This window comes from Drosophila nasuta, chromosome 2R (assembly GCF_023558535.2).
Source record: "Drosophila nasuta strain 15112-1781.00 chromosome 2R, ASM2355853v1, whole genome shotgun sequence".
NCBI classification, from domain to species: domain Eukaryota; kingdom Metazoa; phylum Arthropoda; class Insecta; order Diptera; family Drosophilidae; genus Drosophila; species Drosophila nasuta.
The window spans coordinates 11,734,870-11,757,197 of NC_083456.1; the positions used below are offsets into that span (position 1 = coordinate 11,734,870).

A 22,328-nucleotide genomic window follows, 5' to 3' on the forward strand; every position below is an offset into this window, starting at 1 on the left:
TAAAATGTATATTTTTTGATGATTTTATCTATTTTTTATTACTATTTATATTAGATAATATATTTATATTAGATACTTATATTATTACTTATTTGAAGAGATTACATTTTTAAAGAATTTTTCAACATTTGGAAATTCACAACTCTTATTTTCATAACATAATTATTATTATAATTATGCTCTTCATTATATTCGCAATATATAGTACAATGCACTTGGGTATTCAGATGCAAATAGCTTGACACAACTCGTTTTAATAAACCAATCTCCTCTGACTATGCTGACTAGCAAAAGAAATATTGGACAACTTAAAGGATTCTCAGGCATTTGCAATGCCTCTCATAGCTGCACTCGAATGCAACTGCATCTGCAGCTGCTGTTGTTCCCCATTCTTGTTGTGGTTGGCGAGGGAATTATCGTGTTGTGGATGCCATGTCTCCTCTATGTGCATGTGTGTTTGTGTGTGTGTGTGCTTTGTGGTAAGTGTCGACAGGCACTTTTGTGTGTGGGATCTGTGCCGCAGAAGCCAGCAGCTGCTGCCAGGCGTATTGCGGTTAAGATGAAGATGCAGAAATGCAACACGTACTATGCCTTAATAGTGCTGCTGTTTGTTAAATGGCTTCTGGAAACTTGCCATGCACTCTCTTGTTCAGACCTTTGTAAGAGTACCTTTAAGAGCTGCAGAAATATGGGAGATCTAATAATGCAAGTGATTCATAATCTAATTACTCAACGAATTATATAGATTAAAGATGAATTGATAATTTGAGGGCTAAAAATTCAAGAGTAATTCTTAATTATGATACATCAACCCTTACTACAAAATTGTTTCAAATGATTATATAAAAAAAATGTCTTTATAGTTAGAGATTGATTCATAATCTAATTACGCAACGAATTATATGGATTATAGATTTGTTAGACAGTTGAGAACCTGATGGAACAATGGAGTAAGTTATTACTGTTATGACGACCAAACTTTGTAGTTTTAGGTGTGTCTCGTCTATATATAACATAGATGTATTGTGCATAACATTATATATAGACAAGACATATTAAAAGCGAAAAAAGTATGCTCGTAAAGTAATAATAATAACTTATTCCATTGTTTCATCAGGGTTTTAAACTCCCGAACCAATCTATAATCTATACATATTAATTGAGTATATATCACTTTACTTATAAATACGAACTATGACAATGTTGATGTTGTTGTTGATGGTTTCAGGTTTAATTCGGTTTAAAGTTCAAGTCTAATGCAAAAAGGTTTTATTCTGTTTAAGGTTCAATGTTTATTCCTAAAAACATTTGGCCGGGGTCCACAAAAGTGTTGCGTCGCTTGGCGATGCGTTGCAGAATGGGCAGCGGCTTGGGGGGGGAGCGACGACCGTCGAGGATGTCGGCTGGATTTGCTGCCGCTTCTGCTGGGAAGGAGTTGTTGATTTTCCCGTAAACGATGTGTGCCAGATTACGTTGGGTTTGTTGACGTGACGCGCCGCCAGCTGTTGGTGTTGATGTTGTGGAAGCAACTGCTGCAGATTGTTGTGATTAAATGTCTTGCGACGTTGATGAATCTGAGGCAGCTGACTGAAAAGCATTCGCGGTATTGGCGGCTTGGCCGCCTTGCTGCGCAGCTCGTTGTACAGCTGCTGGATGACACGTTCGTGACTGAAGCGAGTGTCGCGTAGGCTGCTCTTGCTGATGATGAGTCCGTTTTGGAATTGATACAGCACCTGCATGAGGAACTTCTTCAGGTCATCATACGGATGGATGACATCAAAGTTATCCACCTGATCGCGATGATTTGAATAGCAGTGCTGTATGTACTCATCGAAGCCGCTGTTCAAGTGCTCGGCGCACAAGTGGCAGGTGCCAAAGCGTTTGCAATGATCGAGCATGTGACGCAACGTTTCCAACTCATCCACTGAGGCGTACATGCAGAACGAACAGTGATAGATGATCGTGTTCTTCACCAGTCGAAAGCTAAATGTCTCCTCTGCATCCGAATGCTCCACGGTTCCATGTTGCGCAATAGCCACACTCGATGGCAGCAATACCCGACACAGATTACATTGATAATACTCGTTCTCGGTGCTTCCCATTTCGATCAGTTCGTTTAGTTCGCCATCTGTTAGATTCTTTAGATCGTTGGCCAGATGCGCCTCGATTGTCATGTGTTGCACCAACTCTGGCCACTCTTTGTACGTCTTGTCGCAGTAGCCGCATTCGCGTTTTTGACTCACATCGCAGGCCACCAACGTGCGGTGATGATGGACATTCGGCAAGTGCTCCTGCAGCAGTGCTTTGGCACTCCCTTTGAAGCCGTAGCACACCGGACAGCACAGCTGCGGTTGCACACAGAAGTAGAAGGGATGGTCGGGATGTTTGATCGCCCAGTGTTGCGATCTCAGTTCATCAATGTTGTGACGCGTCTCCGTGCAATGCGAGCACGCGAATTCGTACTGCTTCTGCAAGGGAGGAAGAGCGAGAGAGAGAGAGAAAGCGAGATTACAAATAGAGATTAGAGATTACAAATAAAACAAGCTAAAAATTAAGCCTCCAACTGAACAGCTATTGGTTACTATCGATAACGATAGTAGTCAGATATCGATTCAATTTGGCCGACTGTTTTCGTTGATTTATAATTTCTTCAAAAAGTACAAATCAAATAAGCTATAAAATAAGCCCCCAACTAAATAGTTATCATTTACTATCGGTACCGATAAATATAGTAATAAATGTAGAAGCATAAAAACGTACCTGAGCAGATGCAGCGTTATTTGTTAGGTCCTCTTCATCCGACGACAACTCGATGGGTTCAAAGATCTGAATGCCATGCGCATGGTTATTGGAAGCGATTGCCTCAGGTGGCTCAACGTGACCCTTTGACGAAAATATTTGGGCCATGTTCCAAAAGTCATCGTCGAGCATGTCGTTGGATAAGCGATCGAACTTCTGAATGGGTAGACCTGGCAATCCGGGATGTTCCTGCGTCATATGAACGGCGACGTGCCGATGTTTAGTATGTCCAAAGTCACAGTGGCGACACTTGTACCGATAGCGATTCAAATGCTTCTGCAGACAGTGATTGCCCATCTTGTATAAGGTGTAGGTCGCCGCATGGCATGTGTTGCAAATAAAACCGAGTGTCTGGCGATTTTTGCACTTGATGCGCAGATAACATTGCAGCGGCTGGATGCGTTTGCTTGCATGGCTACGACGTATGTGATTGACGATTTTCATGAGATCCTTGTAGCCGTATTCGCAATACGGACAGCAGTACTGATACATACGCTGGTGTGCCACCGCCGTGTGTCCAATCATCTGATGCTTGGTGGCGAGCACAGCGTGGCATAGATTACAGAACCATTCATCGGTCGAAGTGCGCGGTTGATACACTAATTTAAACAACGATGGTAAATTGTATGAGACAAAGCACATTAGACTGTATCTTTCACATTGTTCTCGTTATATAAAAATCAAACGTTTGAAACTTTTTAGCATATTTTAGGTGTTTTTAAAAAATATGACGAATTATGTTCGCAATATACCAAATACATATTTTAGTATATTCAATTAAGTTTACTATATTTTAGGTATATGCATTTGGTATATTTTAACAATATGACAAGTTACGTTCTCGTAACATCAAGTACAACTTTAAGTATAATAAATCAAACTTGTGCAAAATTTCAGTATATTTTTGGTAGATATATTTGGTATATTTAGTTAGTTATTGTATTTTTTAGATAAACTTACACGACTTGAACCAACGAACTTCCGCTAACTTGGTGTGCATTGTTAAATCATCACGCTTATGGATAATCACATCGACATCATCGCCTAACTTTGAGGTATGCTTCATGTGAATATGGCGATCGATTATGGAGCGTTCTGGCGCAAACGAGCTGCACGCACCGCATTGATAAACGTATCGCTTATGATATTTCAAATGTTCCAGCACCTTCTCCAATATTAGTAAATGATCCTCATAGTGACAATGCGGACACTTAAAGCAATCTCCATAGCTGTGCTGAGTACTCAGATGCTGGCTCAACCCCAGCTCTGTGTCGAAATGCTGGCCACAGTCGGGTACACCGCACTTGTAGCGTACCTCCTTGCGCACAAAGTGAAAGAGTGGCTTGACCACCATTTGTCTTCCAGCTACCGGCAACTTTGCCGGCGAAATAGGCAACTCAACCTCATCGGCATGGGGTTCTTGTAGCTCCTCGCGACTGGCCAAACCGTGCTGGAGAACACCATGCTGAACATATTCATCGACATCCTTGCCGACATGACTGCAATAGGAGCATTGCAGATAGTCCTTCGGTCCGAAACTGATACTGTGGAACTTCATGTGCTCCCGTATGCACATTACTGTGTGGGAGCAGTAATTGTAATTGGGCGCCATACAACGGAATCGGTTGCCAGCGATTTGTGTGCGATCTTTCCTTGGTGGTGAACCTGTCAGTCGGGGTTCAATAGATATATTGATCTCCGTCGGAATGGGACCCTCATAGTTTTGGATAAGGCTCTGGCTAATGACGTAGTCATCATTGGTGGGGACAGGTAATGGCACCGTCACGCCCGTTATGAGAGGAATGGATGTATCGGCGAGACTATATACATCATTGATTTGGAGTCCCAATTCCGAGTCGCGATTTATAACATCGGGCACATCCACAGTCGTTGGCGGTGTCTTGGCGCATAGAAACTCTCCGACACCGGCGGCGTTCAGCTGCTGTTGCTGGTGACTTGGCAGACGCGATTGAGCGAGTAACAAACTCCTAAGCGTTGTATTCTCAACAACGGGTTCTCGGGGCACAGCTTCCGGTTCGATTTCGATTGCTTGTTCGGCCTCTGGGACTAGACGATCTCCCGTGAAACGACGCACACGCAACTTGGGCAGCACAGGTTTTGGTGGCGCAACTTCAACAGCCGGCTCCGGTGGCTTAGGCGCCACAATTTCATCCACATGCACTAGCACCATATGCCGCAGCTCCTCGCGAATGCTCAAATTATCGGGCACTTCCTTGACGGGTAGACTGCACTCAGTACAGCTGCCGTTCCAACGCAGCGACGGATGACTGCGTGTAAAATGATTTTCCAGACCTTCTATCTCATTCGAGAAGAGAAATAAGCAGTCTGGAACTCGGCAATAATATGCAGGCTTCAGGGTCGGTGAGCTTCGCAAACGGAATGCAACATTCTGCACACAGATCATATACTGTATGGGGATTACTTCGGTTTCAGATGGCCATACCGTAGGCGCTGATGGCAGGTCGACTATCACTTCAGGTTGGGAATTTAGTTCGGGAACTTCGCTTTCGAGGGAGCTGTAATCGGGTGAATTTGAGGGTTTGCCCTTGATGTTACTGCCGCTAGCACTTCCGATGCTATTGGTGTTGCTCGAGGAGCGACTTCCGCGACTCATCAACTTATTGCAAATCTTGTTAAAGTTGCGGAATAGTGACTTGTTGCTGCTGCGGGAACCCTTAAGCCTTTGCTCCGACGCCAGTTCTTCATCTTCATCTGGCTCCAATTCATTTTCCTTCTGTTCCTCCACATGCGTTTTCTGTTTCACGCCCATGTCCACGTCCACGTCTAACACCTGCTGTTGCTCTATGTTCTGTTCAGACGTGTGTTGTTGATCCAAGTCTTGATTTCCGTCCGGTTGCGACTCTGACATTTCCTCATCTGCCTGTTCTATTGCGACTTGCGCTTGTTGCTCTACTTGCTGTTCCACTTGCTGAGGCTGCTCTACTTCCTTTTCGGGCTCCGGTTGTTGAGCTACTTCCTCTTGCTCTACGTTCCGTATTAACTCTCCAGCTGCTGATAATGGATCTTCTTCCGCATCGCTCTCATTAGACAATAATTCCCTTGGAATTGGCGTCGCCGATATAGCAATTGATACTTCCAGCTTTGGCGATGATGTGTCGTCCACATCGAGCTTTACTTCTACATCTACGTCTGAATCCGACTCTGCCTCTGCAGGCGGTATCGTAGCGCCTTTAACTCGCTCAGCCTGAGGAGAGCTCTGTAGATACTCGTTTTGTTCGAGCTTGCACTCGTTGATCACAAGTAGCTGCTCCTCGTCCGGTCTAGTTGGTGGCATGTCACTGGCAGTCACTGGCTGACTGTTGGCTTGCTCAGGGGGCTCCGTCTTGGCATTGTTGCTGATAGGCCTTATGCGCACTTTTGGATTCGTCTTGGATTTTGGCGACTGTTTCTTTTTATTAAGCTTTGCAATCTCACTCTTGTGACGTGCAATCAAGCGCTTGGCTGCCGCTTTTATATTGGCCGCGGGTATATTCGCAGTCTTCGTGCATTTGAGCAATTGCTGTAATTGCGCACAACGTGCAACACGCACTCGAAGTTTTTTGGTTGGCGTTGTGCTGCTCCCGCATCGTTGAGCGGAGCATGCCCGACGTCCGGTGGCGCGAATCACATCGTTTGCATAATACATTTGGGCAATGTCATCGTTGAGCCTTTCCAGCTCACTGCGTCTTGACCTCTTCTTGGGCGGTGGTGGGAGCAGATTCTCAACTGCGGTCTTTGCCGCTGGCTCGTTCAGCCGCGATCGCCGCTTGCCGGCCAAAATATTTTGCGTTGAGATGCTGCAATTGTCGCTGGTCTTTTCGAACATGATGGCCAAATTTCTATTGACACGTTGCTGAGAGGACTGCGCAACTTTAATTTTCTCAGCCGTCACCTCGTCATTAGCGTTGAGCTGTTGCTGTTCTCGTCGATGGTCGACGAGATTCTCGTAATTGAGACTGACACCACCAAAAAGTTCCCGCTTATCGACTAGCGGTTTACTCGCCGTCGGCATCATCGATTTGCGACGTTTCAATATGCGTTTCAACTCTGGCATTTCTTTCAATGGTGACTTTGGCGTATTTATTGCATCGCTCGCTATAACAACCATTGCGTGCGATTGCTTGTTCGCTGATTGTTGCTCGTGAGTTTCAACCACGCTTGGTGGTTCATTTTCAACGTTGTCTGTATTATCTGCCGTCGGTTTCTTTTTCTCCTTGTTCTCTTTCGAATTAGACTTTTCTGCTGGGCTCTTATCTTTGCTCGAATGCTTTGTCTTTTCTTTTTCCGGTGCTTCAGGTTTATTGGACATTTCGTCGACATCCTCGTCTTTCTTTTTTTTCGCCGCACTACATGAACCATGTTTTGCGTCAGAATTATCGACTCTAACCACTTTCTTCGACTTGTCCGCTTTTTCTTTATCTATTGTTTTATCGCTTTTAGACACTTTTTCCGCACTATCCGATTTTTCTTTATCGAAATGAACGGTTTTTGGCACTTTATGGCTCTTACCCGATTTGTTTGTTTTATTTGACTTGCTGGAGCTTTGCTCTTCACTATTATTATTGACAACGTCGATCGACTCTTCGCACGTATTGGTTTTATCACTATTCTGACCTGGTACCTCATTTGTTCGTGACATCTTTTCCAAACTCGCCTTCTTTGGTATCTTGAAGTCGAGCTTCTTGTTGGTGGTGCCCGTCAACACCACATTTCGATACGATGTGTCTAGTTGGACATTATCGCTTTCAATGCGGGATGGTGCCGCAACCGCTTGTCCGTCGTCTAGCAGCTTCTCAGCTTCTTGCAGCTTTCGCTTTTTTTCTGCCGCCGCCGCATCCAGTTGTCGTTGCTTTTCAGCTGCCTCAAGCTGTTGTTGCTTTTCAGCTGCCTCAAGCTGTCGTTGCTTTTCAGCTGCCTCAAGCTGTCGTTGCTTTTCGGCTGCCTCAAGCTGACGCTGCATCTCCTGCTGCTTGGCCTTGGCCGCCAGATGATCGCGATAAGTGCGCGGTGCCCCTGAATATGGCGGATCATTGATATTGTTGTTGCCGGGTACTTGAGGGGCATTGGTTTCGCCGCCACCGAGACTTGTAGCACGATTGAACATAGGTCGGTTGTTGTAGTTGAAATTCGGACATCCGTTGATAAAGTGACTGTTGTTATTATTGTTGTTGTTCCAGCCTGGATTATTATTATTGTTGTTCCCTCCATTCGGATTGCCACATGGATTGTAGCTGCTGTAGTTGCCTGGATTATTGGATGTCTGCCAACCGGATGGACCTCCACGCCGTTGGCCGCCAACTTGTGGTGAATACTGTGATCCTGTTGGGTGTTGTTGAGGTTGCTGCTGCTGTAGGGGTCCATTGCTCTGACCCCATTTAGCACGACGTGGATCACGAGAGCCCGCACCGTTAAGATTGCCATAGCCTCGAGTACTAGAAGCCTCTTGTGCATTATTAAATCCGTTGGCAATACCATCAACATTACCTGGCGACAGGTAATTCAAATTGATTGAACCATGCAATGCGTTCGGCATGTTCAAATTGACATTGTACTCTCTGTTGTTGTTGATGTTTGCTGCAGACCCAATCACCCGAATCGATTTTGTAGTTGGCGGCGATGTGTGAGTCGTTGACTTTGCCGAACTACCGCTGGGTGATCCAAACACTGGGATGGACTGAGGTAGTGGAAATTTCTTAACTGGAATGTTCTCCTTTCGGGGCCAACTTGTCGTCGGACCTTTCGCACTCGATTGGATGGGCGACACACTTGCCTTGGGTGGTATTTGGGTGGCATAGCTTCCTCTGCGACCACGTGGATTAGTGCAATCAGATGGGGAAGCAGGTGTTGTTTCCGGTGTAGCCGTCAATGCCGCAAACTTCTTGCGCGCCTCCTCTAAAGCAGCAGGTGCCGGAAGACTCGATCGGCGCTGAGTCTTCGCATCAGTTGTTGGAACGGGAACAACCGTTGGTCGTCTCACGAAAACTGTCGACTTGGGCAACGTGGCATCGGTCAACGAAGTTGGATGCATTGGCGTTTGTGCGTTTCTTGGAGATATACGCGCATAATCCACGCGTCTGCTGCCAATCGACGAGTCTATGTCGGGCAATCGGGCAGCAAGTGAGGGTTCGAGACCCAGATTTGGCTTTGTCGGTTTAGGCGGATTCGAGCGACGCTCAAAGTCAGGCTTAGGTGCCGAAATCTCTGCTGCTACAAGACGTTTAGGCTCGCGATCAACAATCGTGGCAGCAGTCGATCTCCTTTCCAACAGGTCATCCTGAACAGTTGGTAACTCAGGACTGGGGGCTGGTGGATTTGCACGACACTTTTGTGACGCAATTGAGCGAAAGTTCAAGGGAATTGTTTCCTTGACAGCAGTTGACATCTCCTTTAGCTGCGCTTCCTCAGCTGCATTTTTAGCTGTCGTTGTCTTTGGGTTTGTTGCCGTTGGTTCTGGTAGATTAGCACATAGCTCTGGTTCCAAATTTGTTGGATTTGATGTTTGTGGCGTTGGCAATTTAGCTGCCGGCACAGAAGGTTTTTTTTTACTTTCTGGCGCCTTAGCAGCAGGGGCCACAATCTTTGAATGGCACAACGTTGCCGTCGATTTAGCATCGAATACTGGTTTCCTAGGTGCAACTGCTGGCGCCTTCTTAGATATTCCGTTGATAGCATTCGTCTTGGCGGCGGTACTTGAAGTGGCAGTTGCACAAGTGCTAGCCTCTTGAGTCTTACCTTTATTGGCTCCATTTGCATTACGCCACGCTGATGTGGAAGTACTTGGCTGTTCGTCATCTATCACGATGACTTCCGTGGGATGCAATAACTGCAAACGATATGAAATAATGAGTTAAGCAAGTTTGATGATATCGATAAACTATCTACTTACAGGTTCATATTTGGACTTGAGTTTATTGATCATCGTCTCAATATTTGTCAGCCTCGACTCCATACAGCGCGCAAACATCGCCGACGACATGCTATATAGGAAGGAGATTTGATTAGTATTGTAACTATGATCATTTGTTGCAAAATGTATTACTTCTCGTTCTCCAAGAGTTCGCTGAGCATGTTCAGTTTTTTCCACTGCTCTTTTGTCATCTTATGTTTAAAGGTCGTCACCAAGGTCCTGACAAAGGGAGCAGAAGCGCGTAACTGCTGCAGCTTTGCCCGACTATATGCGGAGTCCCCATTTACCTCGATGACATCATCCCCTGTATCACTCATGGTTGGGCCTTTTGATTACAGGTCCTGGTAACATGAAATGAAATCCCCAATTGAGGAAAAAAGAAAAAATTAAAACTTATATTATAAATAGGCTTTAAATTATAACAAGAAAGCTACAGTGCTCGGCTCTGCGATACATACTACCCGTTTTGAATAAAAGCGGTATTATTTTCAAAATACACCAAAATAATATACCACAAAAATACTAAAAATAAAAATATATGAATGGGTATAGTTGGTATATACATATATTCAATAGTATGCCTTGAATGAAAGATATACAATGTATGTATGTGTGTGTAAGCGGCATACGCGTACACAAGTGGATGAATTGGCAGGCAACACAACAGCAACGTCTATTGTCTTTTGGTAATTTTCTTTATTTGCGGCCTAGCAAAAGCTTCTGCACACCGCCAATATAAATTAATATACATTTCTAACGGCAACTCCGTTTATGCACACATAACAAAATAAAATAAAAATTGAAAAGGAGAGAAAAAACTTTACGCACCGTTTCCTTAAGCACACCGATTCCTTACAACACAAAAAAAGGAGATTTAGCGAGACATAACACAACTAGAGGTGGAGAACTGTCGATGGCACTATCGACGCTATCGATGGTTTGGCGCTATCGCACCGCCATCGATGGCAGGCCTGCATAGTTTTACACTCGGCGTCTCACATCACAAAGAAAAAATATAGCTGAAAGTGGACATCAAAAATATAGCGCAAAGCAAAAATATAGTGGAAAGCCAAAATATTGTTGAAAGTGAAGAGTAAAAATAAGTTATAGCATGGAGAAGTTCCTAACAATTGTCGAAAAAGGTAAGTGCAAGTGTATTTGTATTAAGTGAAATTCAGTAAATTCAGTTTTTTGTTTATAATTTCAGATGAACGAAACGGATCTGGAACTTATAAAAACCGTAATGTTTAAATTTTTGTGCGTACCCGCCACATCAGTGGAGTCCGAGCGCATGTTTAGCAAGGCCGGACAAATAGTCTCCGATCGCCGAACTCGACTGAAGGAGGAAAACATTAACATGTTATTGTTCCTCAATAAGAACAAATGACTCTACCAAGAAGCTAAATGAAAATGTTTATTAAATAAATGAAATGATTTATTAATTTGCATAACACAAAAGCAACAAATGAAATGTATTTTTTATTTTTAAGAGTTAAGAATGTAATAAAGTTTTGTTTAAATTTCATATTATAGCTTATTTTACATTTAACAATTAAAAAGCATGACACTATCGATGGCATTATCGACACTATCGATGGATTAAGAGAAAAAATCGCTCGCTATCGATGGCGCCGACTATCGATAGTTCTCCACCTCTAAACACAACACGCTCTTAACTAAAATCGACGCGCAGTTAATTCGTCGTTGAAATTCGAATTTGAGAATCAAAGTAAATAAATGTGTGAGCCAAAAGCATCGTCGAGTTGCCAGACTGCTGCGTTTTTGTATTTCTTTTCAACATAACTTTCGCAAATATGTTTAGTCGAATGATGGACAGTATGGCAACTCGCTGCAGCTCAAGAAAAGCGCTGGTCACGAATGTTGTTTGTTGACGCTGTTGCTTGTCGTGCATTTAGTTTGGTGGCCCTCATTTTGACGATCTCTTTTGCTGTGCACATTCTTACACTCAACTGAGAGCAATTCGTAAACATTTTTCGTCATGCCCCACAGTGACATATGGAGGCGGCAATCATCAGCATAATCATGGCAGGACTTTTGATCACCTGCCACAATGTCGGTTTCACCGCTGGCCGTTTGACGATCTCCCTCACCGATTGCCCTCCGTTTCGGCTCCTTCAGGATCGTCGATCCAGTGAGTGCGGCCACAATGACGGTCAGGACACCGGCACCCAGATAACACACACGCCAGCCCAAGTCGAAGAAGTTGAGCTTGCTAATGTAACGACCCACAGGGAAGGCAATGCCATAGTCGCCATAGATGGCCCAGTTGAAGATGGCCATAACCAAGGCACGTTTGCTTTCCGGGAAAATATCGGACATAATTCCGGTGGCGAGGGATTGCAACCGGACTCACCGGCGGCCATTATCATGCGCAATATCACCTGATGCCAATACTGCTTAACGCTGCTGTGCAGGAAGATCGCAATGCCATAGATCACCGTGCACACGGTGAGCATCTTGACCCGATTGTATTTGTCGGCCGCAAAACCTATGAAGACACCGGCTATGATGAAGACCACAATGAAAGTGGGACCGGCGAGAATCTGATAATCGATGCCCAGGCCATTGTAGTTCCATTCGCAGTAGACGGTGCCATTGAAATTGAGGGCATAGCAACTCGTCTCGTTCTTGACTTCGCCGCATTGCGTTGTCAGCTCGTGACGACGAAACATGCTGTTGCATTATAATGTAATGCTATATTTTAAATGTTAGTTTGTCGTAAACTGAATTTTGTATGTAATATATAATATTTAGAGTTGCCAAAGCAATTGCTTTCGCTCAATTCCGACTCAATTCCATTTCGCGGTGCGACAGCTAATTCTGATGATAAATTTTGAGCGGAATGATTTCACTGTCAATCCTCAAGTGCTGCCATATATTTGATTTAGATTCTCGAAGTAAAGGTCAGCGATGTAACATTTTCTAATCTGAATTTTATTAACAAAATAAGCATGGGATAAATTTGTTGTCTGTTTTTAATAAAATTAATATGGTTTTACAGCAATATCTTTAAATTATTGTGCATTTTGTGAAAATATTTAAAGGAAATTCTTTAAGTTTGTATCCTTATTAAAACTTAAGATTACGATTATCAAGATTAATTCCATAACAGCCATTTTAAGAGTCAAAATTACATTAAGAAATTTGTACAGTTATTCAAAGTGAGAAGTACAAATTGAAAATGTTTTTTAAATGTGTATTTTTAATTTAAATTTAATCTTCATATAATATTAGCCGCGTTAAGTGTTATATTTTAATTGAGCAACTTATTTGTTGTTTAAAATCTTGCCTTTATTATAAATTTTTATTACAATTTTAACGATGACCATGATGATGATTTGTGAACTATAATTTTGCTGTACTTTTTCACTGACGCCTTTGAACTTTAATCCTCTGCGGGTTTCACCTCATCTTGACCATCGCCGACAGTTTCTGTGGCTGGCACCTCGGGCACTTCCTCTTCGTCCTGCGGCAATGCGGCCGCACTCTTGCCAGCCAAGGCCAGTTGAGTATCCGCAGGCACAAATTCCTCCTCTTCGACTTCTTCGCCATCGGCACCATCCGCTGCCAGAGGTTCGGGTGGCAACCAGCACGAACCCTTGACCAAACGCTCTTCGATCTCGGCAATTTCGTTCTTGTAATACTGATTGAAATCGGGTCGGTCCCAGATGCTCTTTACCCACTGCAGATTGAAGTCCATTTTGGCGCAACAGCAGAATTTGCGTGCCTTATGGCACTTGGGACACTTGGGCTGTTGGCGGGCTGGATGAGTGTACTGTTGTTTCTGTTTCTTCTTGCAACAATAGGGGCAGACGTGCTTCGGCTTGCGTTTGGTGCTGCAAGGCACCGGCTCCTTGGCATAGACCAAATGTCCGCGCTTCTTGGCACAGAAACAACAGTTGCAATCATCGCCCTCTGGCTGACGTTTACGCGTCTGCATGCGATCGTAGTACTTCTTGAATGCCACCTTAATCTTGGCCTCGTATGCCATCTGTTCGCTGCACGAGAGTCCATCAAAGCGAGCAAAACTTTCGGCTGACTTGCGGGCCGCATGCACCCAGACACATTCATCATTGTAGCTGGGCCTGCCCTGATCATCGTAGGTCAGCTCCTCCTTGGGCTCGTAGTAGAAGGCCTTGAAGCCACGTTTGATGATACTATAGGCCAGATGTGCTTCGACCTTGTTCATCAGCGACTTCTTGCCCAGCTCGTGAAACAAATCCTCTTTGCGCAAACGCTTCTTGGGCACCGTGTCGATGCAATAGCAAACCTGATCGTAGTGCAGAAAGGCGTAGGTTATAATGTCGACGGTGGACTTGGCTTTGCACTCGTGCAATCCACAGATGATCATAATCTGGGCCAATGTGTTGGCCAAGTCAAGTACATTCTCCAGGAATATCGATGAGGCATTCACCTCGCCCAGGCACTTGCATTGCGTATGCTGATCGATGATGCCGAGCGGCGCATGACGCTGACATTCCTTGTGATGGCAGTTATTCCGGCATCGGAAATCTGGCATGGCATGATGCGCCTGCATCTTCACATTCAACTGGATTAATATTCTTGTATTTGATTTTTTTTAAATTTTTGTTTTGTTATTTATGATAAAACGTCTAAAGTAATTTGAAATTTTGTGAAAAGATTTGTTTTTTGAGATTCTACATCAAGACAAGCCGAACAAAACAATTTCGATACATTCTGAAAGAAAACTCAATGGGCATATGTAGAGTTTAAAGACAGTTTTCCAATAGCCTAGGCAGGGCGAAGCTTTAAGAGAATAACATAAGTTCGTTCCTTTTTAATATTTTATTCTTAATGTATTCTTAATGTGAGGAAGTACAAGTCAATCCCCATCAAAACTTCTTACGTTCTTCATCTTCAATTATTATTGGCTTAAATAGCAATGACTTCAGCTAAAAGTTTTATGAGAATTTACGCTAAAATCCCTCTTTGAATTTTCTGCTTGGAGTTATTTCTAAGCACCGAAAAGTATGCTACACATTTTACTGAAATATTGAAATCCCTTTTAAATTCCCTTGTCGGGTTCATTTCTAGACTTTGTTTTTAGGCTGAGGTGTAAAGTCTATGAAAAAATAGAAACACCGAAAAGTATGCTACATTTTTTGTTTGCGCTAAGGAAACGAAAATGAAATTCAAAGGAAATCCAATAAAAACAGCTTATTGCATACAATTGTACAGAATAAATGCATTTCCATAACAAAATGTGTCAAAAGAACCGAAAAGGGAAAACAGAAAAGTGAAAACAGCAAAGCAGAAAGCAGAAAAGAGCAAAGTGAACTGTCGACTGCAGGCCATTTCAGTGAACTCCTGTCAGATTTGCGAACCCAAGTTCTTTGTGGGCATTTGTAACTGTTAATGACGGCATTGAGTCAAGTTTATGATTGTTGGGTCGAGGGCCAAATGGAAGTGCCGTCTTGCATAATAGATGCCCTAATGTTGGGACAATATTCATAAAGCGAATGCGAATGCGAATGGTGCTGTGTGTTGGTCCCAAGACATGTCATCTTATGATTACTCCGCCGTTGACTGGCAAATACATCAAAGTTGAATTTATTTTGACAAGCGCCCAATGCAATACGAGCATAATCAAATATGTATATGCGTGTGTGTGTGTGTGTGCGACAGGCTCATAGAACAAAACAGCGCTGACAACGCCCAAGTCAAACAGATGAACGATAAAGTTGTCATTACTCATCCCGTTGTGTATTTAGACTGCGACAGTCATCCAGACTGAGAGTATTAGAGAGAGAGAAATAAATAATAAAAATTGTGGCCAGGCACATCAAATAAATATAAAATATATACAGATTTTTATTCGCAGACATTGAGTGCGGCTTTTATTTCATTTTAAAATGTATCTATGGGGATTTAGCGACTGCTGCTTTTGCCTCAACGACACCAGAGACCTTTTACTCCCACTTCAGCAGATCAACGACAGCAGCGCCCAACTTCATAAACAATTATTAACTACAGTTTTCCTTATCTATAGAGTCAACTTGATACCTGTCGTAAAGTTAGTTAAGTATTTATTTGCAACTCAAGCACGATGGGAAGCCATTAATAATGCTTTTAAGTTTGCAAATACTTTGTGAAAATTTATTCATTTGTATTCATCGTGATCGCTTACTAAGCGTAAACGGAACCAGCAACAGCAGCAGCCAAGATAAACAAACAAACAAACAAAGATGCGAGGAAAACAGACAAAACGCGTTAAAAAAACAATTGGCCGAAACTTTTTCGATTTCGTGCGTAAATTATTCGGTTGCGTCGGCATTATAAACAACATTTGACAGAAATTATAAGAAGCAGAAAGTTGTGCGAAAGTTTAAGCTCAAAAGACGTCGGCCTCCCGCTTCAGCTATTTGAAATTATGCTAATAACGAAATGCCCAAGCAAAATATATGTGCGAGCCGTCTCGTAAAAAGGTAAAAAGGACAACTGCCACGTGGCGATATGTAAATCAAATTAATATCATATATATACTCGCACATTTACTTACATGCACGCACACACAAAATGAAAGCAATTTGTGTGTTCATGCACCACACTCACCACTCACACGCACACACGGGTCGTATGCGTAATGAGCGTCAACGTATGCGCAATTTATGAATAATTGACATCTGAAAGGCAGCAGCTGGCAGTTGGCAGCGCGCGTCCCTTAAACAGAGCCACTCACAACTGACATTTGACAATTTCGCCTAATGTGTTGGGTAAATTTGCATACGATACTTTAGCTCTGCTCACTAGTAACTGGAACTGCTAACTGGCGGTGCCTTGTAGCCATGGCTACAGTCCAGCGCCTCCACTTGCCGCATGCCACAGAGGCAGCAGCAGCCGCATGAACAGCAGCTCATCATCATTATTTTAAATAAACATTAAGTTACGCTTTACAGCCATTTATCACATTTACAGATTTATGTGCTGCCATTCACGTTGCTGCTGCTGGCGTTGCCTTTCATATTGCATGTTGCAAAGATGTTTGACTACAGCGCCGTGGCACGAACACGCTTGCTTACACCTCCAACCCTTAGGCAGCCACAAAAAGAAATATATACTCAAGGTTGCTTTTATAAACCGAATATTTTATACACTTGCAAGCAGGCTTAGCTTTTGATAAAGTTTCTTGCCAACAAAAACCATGGTTTACATTGCTCATCAGCATGAATAAATTTCATTCTACGGTCGACTTACTATAATATTGTATTATACATATAATGTATGTTAATTAAAATTCTTCGTAGGAATTTTAAACATAAACTCAAGGCAATGGGTTCGCTTAACATAATATTATATTTTGAAAAGAGTCTTGTAAAACTCACCATAGAAATTCGTTGGGTAAAAAAAGAGGTGTGGACTTAACAAATCACAGAATACTTAAACCAATGCCGTTCAAAGTTCAAAAAGATTTCTGCGCAGCTGTTTCGATTTGCGATGATATAAATAAAGCGCACAAAAATATTATGGACGAGTCGTTTGCATGTAAAATCAATGGCGACCCTTATATTTTTTATATATTGATTTTTTTCCGCCATGATTTTTTGGGTGAAAAATGCTTTTAATGGTAAGTGGTGACTGTGCACGCATTAAAGGGTTTTATGTGAACAACGTGACAACAGATATAGCGCCCAAGAGTCACAATAGTTGCTATTTATATTTATACCCTGTAAACAGGCCTCAATTTCCAGTCTGCAAAGCAAAAGTTTGCTAGTCAATTGGATTGCGTTTTAAACTGCTTCATTGATTTGCTACTTGTGATAATAAAAGTTGAATAGAAAGGAATAACATATATATGGAGATCCGGCTGTCTTGATTAGCCACTCAAGAACCGTATAAAACACCTGCCAACTTTGAATTTCTTTTTCCCCTTTTACTTAGATCCATCACATGAAACACGCGCCGCTTTCACCTGTCACCCACTTTCCGTTCTTTCGATTTGCCCCAGTGGCTTTTATTATTGCTGAATGCCAATACTCCCCGCTATCGCATGCAAACTTTTGCATGACTCGAGCAAAAAAAAAGGAACTGAAAAGAAGAAAAAGCACCAAGACCGAGTTGGCCAAAGATAAACAACAACAACAGTTGGCCATTTTGTCTGCAGGAGATTTATGCGCGATTGCTCAAGTTTTATGAGTTTCGCTGTATTGCGCTGCCTTTGCTTTAAAAAGTCCGTCTGTCCTCTGCCCTTTACTCTCGCTATCTCTCTCTCTTTCTATAGTATTCTCGGTTGCTATTTCATTATTAGTGGAGGCAATGATTTAAGCCAAGCTTCAATGTGCGGCTGGTGTTTCTTTTATGACTTTTGGCTTGGCAACACGTTGCCAACAATTTAAGCAGCAGCAGCATCATGCCATCGCTGGACCGCCACTGACTTGGACTCCGACTCCGGCACTTAAACAGCCAAACTGAAGCACTATAGAGCTCAACAATGGGGTTAAAGTGTAAGTTTTTATTAGATTTTGTTGCATTCCGTGTCGGAATTTCGCCAGAGTTGAAAAGGCTTCATTCGCCTTGTGGTGAGCGAATTTTGCATAAGCTGTTGTTGCCTCTGATGCTCTAAGAGCTCCCGTGTGCTTCAAAGTATGAGCAAACATTTAAACTCTTAAGGAATAGTTTATTAATTATTTAGTATAAGCTGAGAGCTCAACTTAAGCTGGCGCATTGCTGGTAAATTAATAAAATAATGGAGATAATAGTGTGGACAAGTGTTTCAGATAATGGCTGCTACAGGTTGCACATTAGCATGGATAGTTTGTGAAAAGAGAAGTGAAGTTGAATTACTAGAATGGTAAAATTAAACAGATGTTGAATATATTAAATAAACGCAAGCAAATACTAATAGAAATTCAAATCAAAATCATGCTAACTACTACTACGAATAATTATTATATCAGTATTCTAAAAATTAGTTGTAATAGTAGTTAGATTGATCCTTAGAATGTTTAGCATTTTTAAACATAAATGCATTGTGTTATATTGGTATTAAGAATTCCAATTTTTAAATGAACAGAATTTAAATTATCATAAAAAAAATTTCAAAAGAACGTTAATGCATACTAATGAAACTCATATGATGAAAGTGTTAGTGCAAAGATACTGTTATTATTAAATATATGCTACAAATCGATATAAATTCGTTTGCTAATATTGATAGAAATCTATTTTTATTCGAATGCGTAGTCCTAACGTATGTATTTGTATCAACAATAATGAAAAAAGTATGATATGGAATATTTATTATATTTATGATATGCAAGGAACAATTCGATCAACTTCTTCAGTGTTTATCGAATTGTTCATCTCAGGGCTGCAAAATTTAAGTTCGTGAATAATTAAAGAGCGATTTTACATTGCGTTACGATTAAAATGGTAATACATTTCATTGTTATACCCCCAAACTCAAACGTGAATTCATTGTCGCATATTGATTTTAATTCGAATACTCTATAGCTTTTATCACATTCAGTATCAACAATAATGAAATTAACAATGACAATTTACTTAGCTCATATATTGAACAACTATACAAGCAGCGCGTTAAGCTTGTATTGATTTCTAATTTGTTGGACATTTTGAAACATCCCCAAAAAACAAACATTACGAAAACATATCGTCATAGAGAACATATGAAAGCCCTGCAGGAACGGTAATGTCAAATCAATACAACATCGCCGACTAACCTTAATAATCCACAATGACAAATGGCGATACAGCACTTAATTGGCAATAGTAGTTTGGAGCTTGGGGGGTTCACACAAATTGCTGGTTGCTATCTTAGTGCCATCATCGTCCGCAATGACAGCAACTTGTTTTAGCCCGAGGTCCCCGAGGCTAATAACGAAAATCATTACAAAGCCATTAAGTGGGCCAATCAAAAGGCATGCAAAAAGAAAACAGCTCGATATTGCACTAGGGAAAGAAAAGAGGCTTAACCAGAACTTAATGTAATTCAATCAGAAGGCAAATGGCATTGGAAAATGCAAAGCTAAATTTATGAGGCGTAACCAACAAAAAAAAAATGGATTTAATGATGGCGAAGTAGAAGAAGGATTGCAGAGCAAATTGACGGATTTGTCGGCGCCATAAATTAAGCGACCCGGTAATTGCCTGATAAATGTGCGGCCAACGGGAAAACACGAAGGATGTTGTGCAAAAATACGAGTTTTCTATCAAATGTTTGGATTGATATGATAGATACACGAATCGTGAATGTGTGGGTAGCAAGGGTTGCCAACCAGCTGACGACTAGCACGCAATTTGCCACGCCACGCCGTTGGACTCCCTCCTCGAATTCGACTTTCCCATTTCCTGGGAGGCTTTTAGCATAGACATCGACAATGTGGGCGTGTCTCGTTGTTGATGTTGTTGCTGTTGCTGTTGTTGACGCTGTGACGCAGTTGGTCGCCTTGCTCAATTGATTGATTGATTTGCTTATGGCTAAATGAATTCGTCATAAATATTTGAACGGCACTCTTCGTTGGACGCCAATATCTCATGCCGCGTAAAATGTTAGGCAATCTCATTTGAACAGAATCAAATTTAATGATTGAATGTTGTACTAAGTGCAGTATTAAATATTGCAAGAAAGTCTTGCACATTAACATAAAATGAAATCAGTTTAAAATTCAATACATTTCAATACAATACAATTTGTTATTAATTATTACAGCTTTGTTTTAGTATTTCATTCAATAATCTCATTTTGATCAAATAATGAGTTGGGTATTGTGCAAAGAATTTATGATTTATTACTCTATTATTGATAATTTTTTGCAAATTGTAAGCCGCTCAATATTTTATTTAATAATGAGTTTGTTTTTATGCAAAAAATTTGCGATGCATTTCTAGTATTTGTCTGCTGCTATTATCAACATTTTTAATTGGAAATTGTTTAATTTAGTTTTCATTAGTATTGTATTTTAATGCCATTATTATTCATAAGCAACTGCTCTTAGTATAAATTCGTTAACTAGGGTTTAAGTATTTGTAATTTAGGACTCCGCTGGGAAAAAGAATTAATCCGAAAGTCAAGAAAGTAATGGCAATGATTTCAATAGAGAATTTTTCTTTCTCTTTTCCGTTCGTTATAAAATATGACAAACTTTTTAACCATATCTTAATTATAATAAAATTTGAATACATTAAAGGCAGCATATATTTGTTTTAAACTTTTTCTTTAGGGGACAAATCAGAATTAAATATATTGTTTACTCATGAATATTCATTTGGTAATTTTGTGCTTCATCTCAGAACTTCCCACACACAAAAAAAAACAAAAACAAAAATATATGTATTTAATTTGCTGTACATTATTTAGTTCTGGTTGCTTGATTATCCAGTAGCAGCTGTTGCTGAGTTCTCGCTAACTGCGAAGGCGGTTGAGAACGTTCACATATGCCAGTTAGGAGGAGTACATTGGGCAGGCTTTAAAGAAAGCATTGCGAGTCGCACAAAACGATTTAATGTAAATAATTTATCAACTCTGCTGTGCTGCTTCCATTCTTCCATTCTTTCATTCAAGAGAGTAGACACACACACACCTGTGTCGCCATCGTCGAGCGGCTTGTTGCTCGTTGTGTTGGTTGTTTTTTGTCTGGATTTAATTTACATATTCACATCCGGCTTATTTTCATTTTTTTCCCCATTTGCTTCGATGTTTTTGTTGTGTGTACAAGCTCCTGTTGCCGTGAGCAGGATTATTTGGAGCATTGTCATGAGATAGTCAAATGTGAGGCGTTAAGCTGCCGTAGGGAAAGTGCCGAGTTTTATCGTTATCCCAGCTGGTGTGTGTGTGTATACATACACGTATGTGTGTGTGTGGGTGTGCTCATGTGTGCGTGCATGTGTGCGAAATTAGCAAGCGCTTGGCTTATAATGCGGCTGCTGAAAATGTATTTAAAATAAAGCCAAAAGATTGCTGGCACTTTGATTGACAGCCCTGATACTCTATCAGACCATGAGGCATTTACTTTAGCTTTAACTTTTGGCATTTACTGCATTTAAATAGTATTATGCATTTGATTGTGGGGATTAAGCCGAGACAGATAACCAAATGCCTGTCATCCGGGATGATTATGACGCAAGGTGTTGTCTCTTGAGCATTGAATGTCAAATGGTCTCAGTCGAAAATGTAAAAAGCATAAAACAACGAACAGGTGACACTTCATGAAACAATTGTTTGCTTAGCTGGTTCTGTATGCCTGCCAACATGGCGTATGCACAATATTTTATTTTATGTGTACTAGACAAAGCTGTCGGAGGCGTTAATCAAAACGAATGTTGCGCTCATTAATCAATTACAACCAGTGACAACAACACGATCACGAACACGAACAGCAGCTGAGACAACAACTTGGCAGGCTTAACGTGCTTTCAATTAGGCGCCTAATTCAAATGAATGCTCCAGAGACCGCAGGAATTTGGCAAATACGTGCGTAAATAAGCGACTCAAGTCAGGCTCAGTTTTTTTTTTGGCTTGTTTGTGCATTTCCCGTTTGTTTTATTGCGGGGGGGAGCGAAGCAAACATTTTTCATGATTACCGCTCGTTAATAACTGGCC

The 22,328-nt window shown here is 41.6% G+C and overlaps 3 protein-coding genes across 3 annotated transcripts in view; 1 reads left to right on the forward strand and 2 right to left on the reverse strand.

The window, feature by feature from the left end:
* LOC132786005 (IDLSRF-like peptide) overlaps positions 1 to 22,328 on the forward strand; it is a 74,928-nt gene that overhangs the window by 30,333 nt on the left and 22,267 nt on the right. The gene's annotated exons all lie outside the window — the stretch shown is intronic.
* Positions 1,168 to 8,439, reverse strand: LOC132786104 (uncharacterized). The gene is made up of 3 exons (XM_060792523.1): positions 3,760 to 8,439; positions 2,761 to 3,398; positions 1,168 to 2,468 (listed from the first exon to the last, which is right to left on the reverse strand). Exons 1-3 carry the CDS (start codon positions 8,351 to 8,353, stop codon positions 1,299 to 1,301), a joined length of 6,402 nt encoding a protein of 2,133 aa, XP_060648506.1. The 5' UTR covers positions 8,354 to 8,439; the 3' UTR covers positions 1,168 to 1,298.
* Positions 12,996 to 14,439, reverse strand: LOC132786545 (uncharacterized). Its single transcript, XM_060793094.1, has one exon. It carries the CDS (start codon positions 14,283 to 14,285, stop codon positions 13,134 to 13,136), a length of 1,152 nt encoding a protein of 383 aa, XP_060649077.1. The 5' UTR covers positions 14,286 to 14,439; the 3' UTR covers positions 12,996 to 13,133.